The 13,553-nt window shown below is 39.3% G+C and overlaps 1 protein-coding gene across 1 annotated transcript in view; it reads right to left on the bottom strand.

Annotated features, from left to right (window-relative positions):
* Positions 1-3,216, bottom strand: part of slc12a5b (solute carrier family 12 member 5b) — an 85,561-nt gene extending 82,345 nt beyond the window's left edge. The window contains exon 1 of the mRNA XM_036579058.1: positions 3,086-3,216. Within this exon, the coding sequence (XP_036434951.1) occupies positions 3,086-3,140 (55 nt within the window). The 5' untranslated portion in view covers positions 3,141-3,216. The remainder of the gene's footprint in view (positions 1-3,085) is intronic.
* Positions 3,217-13,553: the final 10,337 nt, after the last annotated feature.

Below are 13,553 nucleotides of genomic sequence, written 5' to 3'. Positions count from 1 at the left end.
GAAGAAGATCAAAACATACTCATATTGTCATCTTTTTCTCTTTAGGCCATCACCATTTTTAGGTTTGGCAAATCCCAGACATCAGCACCATGGACAGTGGCTTAAACTACTACTATGAAATCCTGGTGCTTGTAGAAGAACATAGTATCTCTGTGTAAACGAACATAGTATGGCATTATGAGTATATCTTTATATAGTTGGGCCAGCAACAAAATTTTTGGACGTCGGCAATAAGGACAGCATCACTGATATACACAGATCAATAAGCAGTAGATTCAGCACCATGGATAGTGGCTTTGAATTACTTCTATAAAGTCGCAGACTTTGTAGAAGAACATTGCATGACATTATTGGGTTATTTTATTTAGTTGGGCCAGCAACGCCATCACCTGGGCACCATAAGGCCCAGTATGGATATCAGCACCATGGACAGCAACATTGATCCATGCAGCTCAACTGGCAGTGGATTCAGCACCATGGACAGCAGCTCACGATTACTGTCAAGTCATGGACCTTGTAGCAGAACATATCATCTCCAATATGCATATAAAAATTAAGTTTATGACTTTTTCAATTGGCAAAGAATCAAAATCATGTCTTAATTTGGTTTACTGCTATCAACTCATGATGCCTCCAGAAGGACATAGCATGTCCAGTATGCAGATTATGTTTTCAAAAATTGTAATTATGTTTATATCTTTATTTATTTGGGCCAGCAACACCATTTTTGGATTTGGCTCTATGCAGACATCAGCATAAGCACACACACACACACACACACACACAAACACACACACACATCAAAAGAATTTGTGGCAGTGTCTCATGTGTGTGAATCCCTGGATGCATCAAAAAGCTTTTAAATCTGATCCCAAAAAATGGCATAGTTCAAAGGTACATCATCCTAAACCTCTCTCATCCTCTCTCTTTCTCTCTGTCTCTGTCTCTGTCTCGTTTTCTTTTCATGCTATCTCTCTGACCTCATCTTTTTCATGTAGCATTCTCCTGTCTTCTCATAAGTCCTCTCTATCTTTCTTTCTACATCTTCGTTATAATTGTCCACCTTTTGTCATCCATCTCTCTCTCTCTCTCTCTCTCTCTCTCTCTCTCTTTCTCTCTCTGCTGCCTCTCCTCCATTCCGCACATACTCATCTCATCATCCCTCTCTCAGAGCTGAAAAGGTTACGGCTCCGGCTCCACTGCGGAGAGTTCAGGAGAATGCGTGTGCTAAAGGAAAGTCTCTTTCTCTCTCTCTCTCTTTCTCCCTCCCTCTCTCTGTCTCTCCCTCTCCCCCTCTCTCTTTACTCAGAGGAAGAAAAGAGAACAGAAAAAGAGAGAAAAGGGAGACAGTGAATAAATGTTATGTATTTATTGTCTCTTCTATTCAGCTCCCTTTTCTCTCTTTTCTGTCCCCTTTTCTTCCTCTCTCTGTCTCTTTTACTCTTCCTCTCTTTCATGCATTCTCTATATCTCTCTATCTATTTCTCTCTCTCTGTCCCTTTTACTCTGTCTCTCTTTTACTCATTCTCCCTTTCTCTCCTCCTTCTCTTATTCTCTTTCACTCATTCTCTCCCTCATTCTCTCTATCTTCTATTCTTTATTCTTTTTCTTTCTGTCTCATTAGTTCTCTCTTTCTTTCACCTTCTCTCTTTCAATCATTCTGTCTTTTATTCTCTCTCTCTTTGTCTGTCTCCTTACTCTCTCTCTTGCACTCATTTTCTCTCTTTAATTTTTATTTTTTGTTGTCTTATTTTTTATTCTCTCACTTTTCTCTTTCTTTTTCTCTTCCTCTCACTATGTCTTTTACTCTCTCTCATTCACTTATTCTCTCTCTCTCTCTCTCTCTCTCTCTCTCTCTCTCTCTCTCTCTCTAGGTTTGTAGCAGTAGCTGTGGAGGAGGCCTGGGTGAAGCCTCATTGCCAAGAACATGTGCTCCTACATGTGAGAGAGTCCCTCATAAACACTTTCAGCTCTAGACACGACCCACGCTGGAAATCCTGCAGCAGCCAGGCATCCTCCAGCGCTTTCAAATACTGCAGCACAGGCTCACCACGGTGACACACACACACACACACACACACACACACACACACACCTCAGTCCACCATGTATAAAGAGCCAAGATTAACCCTTTAAAATCTAGGGAAACATTAAAAGGTTAAACTACATGTCTAGCCTATTAGTTGCATATTAGTTACTGAATAATTCATAATAGATAATAAGCCTTGAAGGTATTCTTCTGCATTTATGACCTAATATCTACCAACTGGATCTGTAATTCTGTGATGAAAGAGATGTTCCCCACCTTCAGAAAACCTCTTTACTCCAAATGTACTTATAATACAAGTTAATGGCCAGATGCTTTATACATATATATGTGTGTGTGTGTGTGTGTGTGTGTGTGTGTGTGTGTATCAGATATAATATATATCAATGGGCTGAAGTATTTCTTTAAGATTAATAATGAATAATAAACCTAGGGATACAGAGAGAGAGAGAGAGAGAGAGAGAGAGAGAGAGGAGCAGATAGAGGCAGGTTGATGATTTGTCCCCTGGGAAGTGACCATGCCTGACCAGGACTTCCATGCAGGACACACACACACACACACACACACACACACACACACACTGTACAGTGCTGCCTGTCCTTCCTCAGTCAGATACAGAAAGCATTATCATTCTCCTCACAGCAACCTTGCAGCGCAGGCCCGTGCCAACACACACACACACACACACACACACACACACACACACACACACACACACACACATACACATCACTCTTATTCTCTCATATCCTGCACCTCTGTCTATCTGACTATACTGAGTGTCTGTGTGTTTATATACATTGTATGTGCACCAGAAAAAGGGCATGAAGTGCATAAACACATGGGTTTTTCTCTCATACACACTTATATATTTGCACCATCACAGGTTCTCAGTGCAGAATGCACTCCACTGGTTCTTATCCACCGGATACAATCAAACACCAAAGCCCCCCTGCCAGCACCGGACAACCTGCCAGCTGTTTGACAAACCTTGTCCACCTCAAACATGCACACACACAGAAGCAGTGGTCACTCACCCTGGCTGTTGGTGCCCCCCTCGCCCTCCTCACAGTCGGTTACGTTGTTGAGCATGTCAGCCTTCTTCCACTGTAACACCGCCGCTGCTGCTCCAACCAGCCGCCGAGCGAGAGCAAATCACACGCACACACACGCAGAGCAGAGCGGAGGAGGAGTGGACGAAGGAGGAGGAACAAGCGTACAGCTCTCTCTCTCTCTCTCCCTCTCTCTCTCTCTCTCTCTCTCTCTCTCTCCCCCCTAAAGAAAAAGAGCAGTACTGCTTTGCCGGAGCAGCCTTTTTGTCATTTGCTGCTTTGCGTGTTGCTCTCTCTCTCTTGTCTCTCTCTCTCTCTCTCTCTCTCTCTCTCTCTCCAGGAGGAGGGGTGTGTGTGTGCGAGCATGAGACGCTGCAGGGGAGTAGATGATGGAATGCCTAAGAGTGCATCTCTCTCTCTCTCTCTCTCTGCTATAAAAGCTATCTAAGTCACTGTGTAAATACAGTATGTTTTCGTGAGGAATTCCTGCTGCTTGTTCATTGTGAGTCTCCCTCTCTTGCTCTCTCTGTATGTACTACTGCTCTCTCACTCTACTCTGTCATTGTTAAGAAAGTGGAAGGGAGAGACTGCAGGGACAGAGGGAAAGATGAGGGGTTGAGAGAATGAAAAAAGAATGAAAAAGGAATGTAGTAAGGCTATTTGACTTTAATAGCTGTTCTTCACATCTATTGCTGTAGATGCTGGTGAATTATTTAATTTGGAATAACCGAAAGAATTCAAGCATTTTTGCTTCTACATGGATTTTGACATTGGGTCCCATACAACTGTCAGATTCCCGTTCATCTGCCCAAATGCATTCAATCAGCCAAGACATGTTTGACATCTGAAATTTGCTTCTTTAGTTTTGCACTGGAGCTATGAGGCTAATCTAGCTAACAAATAAAAAGTTATAAGTGATCTTACTAGACTTGCTTATGTGGTTTCTGACACTGACAGTATATGATACTCAGTGGGGAATCATGAAGGCTTTCTAATTTGGGAACTCAAAAATACAATTTAATTGGTTAATTTCTGTTTAATACCATCATCATGCTTGTTGTATTTAAACTCTGCAAGTATTGTACTGATACTCATGGTTAAGCTTTGGTTGGAAACAAAAGGGTTTGAATCTCAAAATACCCAACATTTTTTCCTCTTTGCTATCAAAGCTGATAGAGCAAAGTGAGCTCACCCATTGGTTAGGACTTCAGGAGCTGGACTGAAGGCCTAAACTATTAGATTAACTACCAACATAATTAGGAAGAGACAAAGGGATCACCAGTCATGTTTTGTTTTCCAATGGGTGGGACCAAGTTTGTAAGAAAGAACACTCTAGGCCTTTGAGAAGTGCAAGATACATCACCAACGGCATGTATGAGCCATAGTCTCACCAGGATTCGTTTAGATGTTAGACACGGGAAACTGCTGGCTATGTCTCTTTACCAAGGGAGTCACTATAAAGTAAAATATATGTTAATGTCTGTTAAAAGCTTTAAATAAAACCTGCAATATCTTTTACAAGCTTGAAATATCTCTGTTTAATATATGAATGATCAAAAAAATGTTCAGGTGCACCAACGCTAGCAATAACATACTATTAAAAATCTCATAAGGATGCTAGTAGAAATAATCTATGTTGTTAAAGTTTTTAAGCTTAGATTGTATACCAAAGCTTGGGCCCTGGTCAAATGACATATTTTGTTAATTTTCTAAGTAAATAAATGAACATATTCTCTACAGAGAACACACTTATACATATCTTGCATAGTTACCGTTTACTTGCTAAATTTAGCACACTGGAAAAGAAATAAAACATAAAAAGAGGCCTGTTCCAAAGTTTACGGCACACTTTATACTTTTTTATACTTTTTTTTCAATGTGCTAAACTAAATTAATAGAAATAGTGTGCTAAAATTGGCAGAAAAATACCATGTTTAAGTGAGTCCTCTGTAGAGGATGTTTTAATTTATGTTAACTTAGAAAATCAACAAAATATGTAATTTGACCAAGGGTGCTCAAACCTTTGCATACGACCGAATGGCCTGAACTGAAGACTCTAATATGCATGAAGCTATTCTGTGAAATATAAGTTTCCTTTATCTGTTAGCTACATTAGCCTTTCCAGGAACTGCAGGCTGTGGCGTGGTTGAAATAATAACAGAATACTGGGAATGGTGTTTTTTCCACTCTTTCAGCCTTTTAGGAGCATCTACTATATGACCTCATCACTTCATCCCGGAGCATCTCCAAAGGCAGAGAGCTTTCTATAAATACAACACCGAGCATGAGGGAGAACGGCTCTCTCCAGGAGAAGAAAGATGGGAAGAAGGAGAAGGAATGAGAGGCCCTTAAATGGTGCACATGAATGATAAAAAGCACTTTTGAGAGTTTGAGAGGAATGAAGGCATCCAAACACATGGAGAGAGGGAGATGGGAAAAGAGGTTGGAAGATGAAAAGCAGTGGACATGATGGTGGACAGAGATGTGGAGATAAAGAGGTTAAGAGGTAAAGACAGAGAACAAATGAAAAGAAAAACACTTGTAAAAATCAAAGTGCCTTTGGAGCAAAGCCATAGAAGAACCACTTTTTGTTCCCTAAAGAACCTTTCAGTGGATGGAACCGTTTTTATAAAGGAGATATTTGAGTGTCAAGAACCTTTTTAAAGTTTAAAGAACCTGCACATAATGTAAAGGTACTGAAAGTTTGCACCATTTAACCTTATTTTTAATACAGAGAGTAAAGAAGTTTGCTGTGTTTTGAAAATGAAAAATATAATCTGACATTTTTCAGCATTTATTGCCTGTATTACAGCCTCCGTTCTTTTCAGGAGACTTGCTTTTAGTTTTTCAAAGTTAAATCTTGTAAATGTTCTGTTAATACATTACTTATATTTAGTAGATGTACTGTTAATATGTTACTTCCATTATAAAACATAACCTTATCCAACCTTACCCAACACCTAACCCAAACCCTGGCCCTAATCCTAACCCTAACTTTAACCTCAATCCAAAATCTGATCCTAACACTCATACTGGCCCTAATCCTAACCCTCACCTTAACCTCAACCCAAAACCTAATCCTAACCTTCACCCCGGTCCTAATCTTAAACCTAACCTTACCCTAACCCAAAACTTAATCCTAACCCTCATATGTTTTTGACATGTTACTGAGAGTCCATTGAGTGTTTAATCTAAGAGGACCACTCAAAGTGTCACCAAAGTTGGTTGCATTTTCTGCTTCTCACAATCCAAGTAATCCCAACTACATTCAGTGAAGGTTGAGGTCTGGACTCTGGGCTGGTCAGTCCGTTCTGTTCCGAGAACACCAGCAGCTTCTCTGTTTCATACACCTTGATCTTCTCAGCAGTGTGCCTGGGGTTGTTATTTTACTGTAGAAAGATTTTTCCAGAGGGTTTGATCTACAATTTTTTTTCTATTTTCCTTTTCTCAGTAAGGGCTTCTTAACAGCTACACGTCCTTTCAGACTCATAGTGTTGAATGTCTTCTCACAGTGGAAGGATGGACAGAAACACCTGTGGATTTTTTCATCTGAAGCAGCTTGACTTTCTCCTCTCTCTCAGAGATGAAAGCTTTCAGTACTGTTTTTCTAATAGGGACAGTTTTGTTGGTCTACCAGGTCTAGAAGGTGGTGGTTAGGAGTCTCATTTTCTCTGTACCTTTTAACCATTTTTTGAAGCCCAATTTTGTAAACTGTTCACTTATCTTCCTTTGACTTTTATTTTCTGAATGCAAGCGTATTATTTTATATCTAATCTTCTCAGAAATACCTCCTGAACACTGAAAAGGAAAATGGCTGGCAATTGGAAATGAAATAAATGAAGGGTCTCTGACTTTTCCACAGTACATCTGTATCTTCTACACTCTTAAAAATATGGTTCTTCAACGGTTCTATATAGAACCACGAAAAGATTCATTTCACGCTTAAATGATTCTTTGCATGGTAAAATAGTTATTCAGATTGATGGAGAACATGTTGTAGATGGTTCTATATAGATTCTTCTTGAAAATGCTTCTATTAAGCACTAAAAACAGCTCTATTGTAACAAGCTTGACATCATAACAATAGAACCCAGAACATTTTTCAAAAACATTCTAGAACCATATACAACACATTCTCTCTATCCGAAGAACGATTTCATCATGCAAATAACCTTTTAATCATGCAAATGGTTCTTTTAGTGTTCTTGGTTTGATATAGAACCATTGTCTTGCACTAAAAAACCCCCTGAAGAACCATCGATTTTAGGAGTGTAAGACTATATCAGCGTATTTTAACAGCATTTATTCTCAAGCATTTCTGGACATTCAAAGACTGGCGTTTGTGTTATAACCCACAACGGTCATTTTCTAGAATCTTCACAGCACTGGTTGGTTTACATTTATCAGAAAGTCATTTGGCTGAAATGAGACAGGTTAATGCGGCTGCCTCAGGGAAATCCAGAGCGTCTATTCTCATAAAGGACATACTTAGTAGTGAAGCAGTATTGATGTGAAAACTGCTATATTGCTTTGCCCTCTTTACTGAACCGTGCAATGACAGCACTAAGATTAACTCACAGCGCAATATAAACTCGAAGACAGTGTAATTAGATTCGCAAAGAGGGGGTGAAAATAGAATTTCTTTTTTCTATGGAAAGAGTTGATTTGCAATTCTGATGCTGCAAAAAAGCACGTTCAAATAGCATTTTATATGTAAGCAATCTAAAGGAGAATTGAACAGATTTTTCCAAATTCATACATGATTCAGTAATTAAGATGAACAGTCAATCAGATGTGAAGTGGTTCACTGTAGAGAAACTTACCAACTCAGATTTCTATACAGTGGAGGTGATAGGAACCAGGGTTCACAATGTCTACAACACAAATACTGACATTTTATATCGTCTCCAAAACTACCAGTGAACCTACCCGTGTCTTATGTGTTTTTAGATTAAATATTGTCCCTGTTTTAAAAAAATCTATCTCCATTTTTGACCATTTCTTTGAATATGATTGCTGTCCTTTACATTGCGTGAAAATTTCTTGGTGAATAGACCAACAGAAATGCTCCACAATCACTTGGAATAAAACCTTGTTACATTTACTTGCATTAAAAGCTAAGAATGTTTTTGCCTTCTTGCGAATTTGCTAGATTGGAGATACATGTATCTCATACATACAGATACATAGTGGTTGGTATAGTGTAGTGAGATAGTCCACTTTAGATGCTTTGTAGATACTTAATTTACTTTCAAGTTACATTCAACTAAATATCTACTAAATTGACCTTTATTTTCTTTCTATAGGGGACTATAGTGGACTATCCAAGTAAAGTGAGACCATATTATATATATTATTCCTTCAAATCCCTGCATGTATTAAAAACACATTTCAGGCCAAAATCTTAAACCATATCTATCATTAAACATTTCTCTAGAACAGAGCATTTCACATCAAGCCACTCTGAATGACTCTGTTTATATCTTAACCATTTAATTATTCAGCAAGTTTGAAAACTTGCAGTAAGGCTAAGTGATGAAAAAAGAATGACTTGAGAGTTCACATGATCTACCATGATGTACGGTGGCTCCAAAACAAGCTGCCACACTTAAAAATGTATTGAGTTCACTGTATTAGGAAACATAATGTTAAAGTATCAATTTGAATAGACCATTCCAAGACCAATTATTCTTTCAGAAGGTGGCTGATATGTTTCAGATCGTTATAGTTTAAGCTGTTTCTTTGCAGACTTTTGCAGATTTGCATCCAGAATGCTACTCTACACTTTTGAGTTTACAATGTGACCAACAACATTGTAGAAAAACAGGCCCAGTCCTTGGTGTTTCCAGCTCTACAGTAGTGTTAGTGCAGTCTGGTTGGAATTCTTCACCAGGCTTTCTCCACACAGTTTGATGCTAAATGTGTTTTCCTCTGAAACAAATATAATTTAATAAAGTAACCTAAAAAACTGGTTACTTCCAAAGATTGAAGTGTCCAAGTACTTTTTGGGGCCACTGTTTTGTACATTACTCATATTACAGTAGCCAGGGGTGTCAAATCTGACCTCACAGTAATTTGATTTTATTATAGTTCTTTAGGACATTCTGTAATGCATCATGAATTTCACAATGATATATCTATTTATTATTTGTTGCTAATTTGTTATTGGTTAAAAGTAGTATTTACAGTAACTGCAACAAAGTGTTTACAGTAAATTTACAGTAAAAGTAAAGTATTTACACAGTAGTGGAATATAGACAATAGAGACAAGATTTTAATGTTTGAAACTAGTCTGTGAATTCTATTAGGACCAAATACTTGAGCGTCTCAATTTCTCAATATTACAATAATCAATTGTAATTGATTCTAATGTTCTAAAATCAATACAATTGAACAATCACCTGCAGATCAATGCATTGCAATGCGTTTTGCTGCATCTCAAAGGCTAACCCTAAACCCAAAAGCTGTTTCGAAGACCTTTGGTATGCAAAGAAAAAAAAGAAGGTGTGGCCCAGATGTGGCCCTGCCCCTGATCTCTGCAAGTGACTGTTGAGGCTGGCCATGATTGGCAGCCCTCCCGAATGCCATTTTCATCTGGGCCAAGCTGCTTTAGCGCTTAACCCAAGGGCAGCTCCCCTCCTGACGCACACACACACACTCACATACACACACCACCATCACAGACTCCCAGCGCTGGCCTAATCCACAGATTAAGGCCAGCGAGATGCGACACGATTCACTTTTTTTTTTACATTCTAGCTCAAAGTAGACAGATTCCGTTCAAAAAGGGACAGCTGAGTAGTTAACTTTGTCGTTTTTGACACCGCCTCAACATGAAAGATCTCTAATGACTGGTCAAACGATTAGAACCTAGTGTCAGGATTATGCTTCCTTTTATTGGGGATTCGATTGGGGAACTGAACAGAACTGAATGCGTATACATTCCCCGGATGGCCAAGGACATGCTGTGTGTGTGGTGGGATTACACAGAATCCCATGTCCGGCAGCTACTGCAGTGGAAAGAGATTACAGCCAATAGGGAAAGTAAGAGCTGATCCCTCCGCTGAAGGTCATTCACCGCTGCTCTTTGTCTGTAATTTTCTTGATATTAGGCCAGGTTCAAACAACTGGCCTTTGCCTTACTTTCTTCCGCTGTTCATATGATGATTCCCATCTGAATGGTGATGGGATAACTGAGGCATATGTCAAAAAAAAGAAGTAGAAAAAAAAAGGACAATTTTAAAGTGAATTTCTGGCAGCAGTGTTTATTTAGAGAACCATTACTATAATCCTGAATTATGGTATAGGAGTGTGTTCACAGGTCTGTACTTCTTTGTATGGGATCTCAAAATGTTACTGAACAATTTTGCTGTTGACCTACTTAACTACCCTAAACAGAAAAAAACACACGTAGATTCTAGTTTTTGTTTCTTTGATGTTGTGTTTCTGGCAGTTCAATGGACAGTTAGGCCAAAGTTCTTAACTCAGCAACAATCTTAGCAAAACCCCCAGGCAGTTAAAAGATCTGATAATCCTAGCGTTTGGCTTAAATAACACAAAAAAGTGCTGAGCGGGTTATTCAGGTCTACAACAAAGTGGGGCTTTTCCCATTTAGGCCTTTACTGACAACGCTATCTTTTTTGCTGAAGGGTGGGGCTTTCCATAAAACAGCCACCACGCTGAGGGTTACAATCAATCCCATTTATTTTTCAACCAGTCAACTGTCTCATCCTTGTATTATAATATCAGTGATTGGGCATATTGGCAGCCCCAAACATACCGATTACACTCTTTAAAATCAATCTTAGGATGGCTTAAACTCATCCCAGCTGACATTTGGACTGCCCACCACTGAACAGACCATATTTCTGAGGCACATCCAATTATACAGCAGACTACTGTGCAGAGAAAATGGGTTGTTAATTTGTGCAAAATGCTTACTCAAATGTTTTCAAGCAGCAAAGACACATTTAGTGTTTGAAGTTTGCTATGAGGCACTCCAAGGCTAATTTAGCTAACTAAAAAATGAGAAATGGAAGCTTTTAGCTAACCAGTTAGCATCACGCAAAATGCCTGTCTAAATCATTGCACGCTGTCTCAGTCCATGTCCAGTTGGTGAGTAGTCTCTAATAGACTTGCTTATATGGTTTCTGATGCTGTACTGATACTTTAAGTAACAGTTATTTGAAAAGGTTGACAACAGTAGCTGATGTCATGTACCTAAAAACAGCAGTAGCAGCATCCATAAACCTGAATTTCGACCACTTTTGTCCATTTTTAGATAACAGAAGAAGCAAACGCTGGAGACCAAACATGACTTGCCTGAATGACCACATTCAAGAGGAAAAGGTAAAAGGAACATTTTATGTTTTCTGCCAAAATGTTGTGCAGTTCAACTAGGGTTGCCACCCACCTAGGATTTCCCTGGGTTGTCCAGGTTTTTGCTTGACTGTTCAGGAAAAAATAATTCCATTCTTGGACACAAAATGTCCAGGAATCCAAACATTCTCACGTGTTAGCATTTCATTTTATCCAATCAAACCATTTCTTTGCAAAGAATTGGTTTAATTAGCTCAGATTACCCTGAGCTAATTAAACCAATAACCAACAACACAGAGACAATTGTTTCCGTGAGGTGCACCGCTGGTCACACATACTTGGTTCTGTAGCTGATATCTACACTATATGGCCAAACTCCAGCAACACTGCTGTGTCTGATGCACTTGTACCAGCACAACACAGACTAACACATCACCACCAGGTCAGTGTCATTGCAGTGCTGAGAATGATCCACCACCCAATAATACCTGCCCTGTGGGGGTCCTGACCATTGAAGAACAGGGTAAAAGGGGGCTAACAATGTATGCAGAGAAACAGATGGACTACAGTCTGTAATTGTAGAACTACAAAGTGCACCTATATTGTAAGTAGAGCTCATAAAATAGATAATGAGTGTAGAAACAAGGAAGTGCACTTAATGAAGTGGCCGATTAGTGTATATAGCTACCAATTTGCTACATTTATAAAAACTCAAGCCACTGATTGAGCATCAAAAAATTCCACAGGGCTGAGGAGGCAATGCTACTGCTATATGATAGCTAAGAAGATTAGATTCTGCAGCTGAACTGATGTATCTACATTACATTGCATCAGTAGCATAGCTTCCCAAATGTCCAGGAGTTTTACAGGGCTAAGATGGCAACCCTACGTTCAACCCAACGTCTTAGCACTGCTTTGATTCTACTAACCTTTATTTGGCAGAAAAAGCTGCATTTGTATGCGAATAACATCAAATCTGGTATTCCTTACTGCATGAGTTTGGAGACACTGTGTGCTGTACTGCTTGTAGTGAGGGTCAGCTGAAGGTATTGACTTTTTCTAACCTCTCCCAGCGACCCCTATATTGGCATCTCAGCTTGTAGCTCTGAGATTTATGGCCAGTCAGGGAGAAGGAGAGAGAGAGAGAGAGAAGAATGAATTAGAAGAAAGGAGAGGGGGAGAAATTGTGCCTATCTGAAATGTTCTGTCCTGCAGAAAGTCAAGGACGAAATGTCTCTCTCTCTCTCAGAATACATTACAACTTTCTGTCTTCCCTGTAGGAGCTGAGAAGCAGGAGGCTCAGCGTGTACCAGAGTGTTACAGTGTGACCAGGTGACACTGTATGTTAGTGTGCGAGTGTTAGTTAAAAAGCTTCCAGGCTAAATGAGGAGCTGAATCAGTCATGAGTGAATCAACATGGCTGCAGGTGTGAACGGCCTACTCTGACTCTACCATTATGCTTATCTAATAATTGACTTGTCCTAATTTCTCTCAGTCCATTCCAGCATGTTCCTTATGGGAAGGGGAGTAAGCTGTGCTTCAGGATTTACAGAAATCATTTGTAAAATGTTTTAGCAAAAATCAACCATATGAGTTTAGGGTCACGACATAATGTTGAGTTTCCAGTTTAACGTGTTAACTGTTGCCCATTTTTGCCTGAAACGGCAGATCCAAAGTAAAAGGAGCACTGTTCCTACATAGTTTGGACTACAGTTATGATCTTCGTCTCCTTGGAAAGGTAATACTTTCCATTGTCTTTTTCCCAAACAGAATAAGTGTATGAATTACTAACACAGAATAACAGAGACTAGAATGGCAGCCTGATTAATAAATCTCTAAACTGATCTCTGACTCTTGCTGTGTTATCAAGATCACATGTTTTGGATTATGTTAAGGCTATGAAGGTAAGGTTCCAAAGAACTGTTAGGGTTTGCTTATTCAGTGCTTATGTTGCAAATGAGACGATCGTTACTGCTGTGAATAATGGCTCATCAAATGTTTGGTGAGAATCGAATCCTGACATTTCAAGCTTTCTAATGGCATATTGTATCACCACATCGCTGGACGATCTGACACACAAATACTTTGCATAAAAAAACAGAAGTTAATGCAAGTGAATGCAGAAGTGTGCCGG

This window comes from Colossoma macropomum, unplaced genomic scaffold, assembly GCF_904425465.1.
Source record: "Colossoma macropomum unplaced genomic scaffold, Colossoma_macropomum, whole genome shotgun sequence".
Taxonomy (NCBI): Eukaryota; Metazoa; Chordata; class Actinopteri; order Characiformes; family Serrasalmidae; genus Colossoma; species Colossoma macropomum.
The sequence above is the reverse complement of the archived record's forward strand: the minus strand, read 5'-3'. Positions and strand labels throughout refer to the sequence as shown.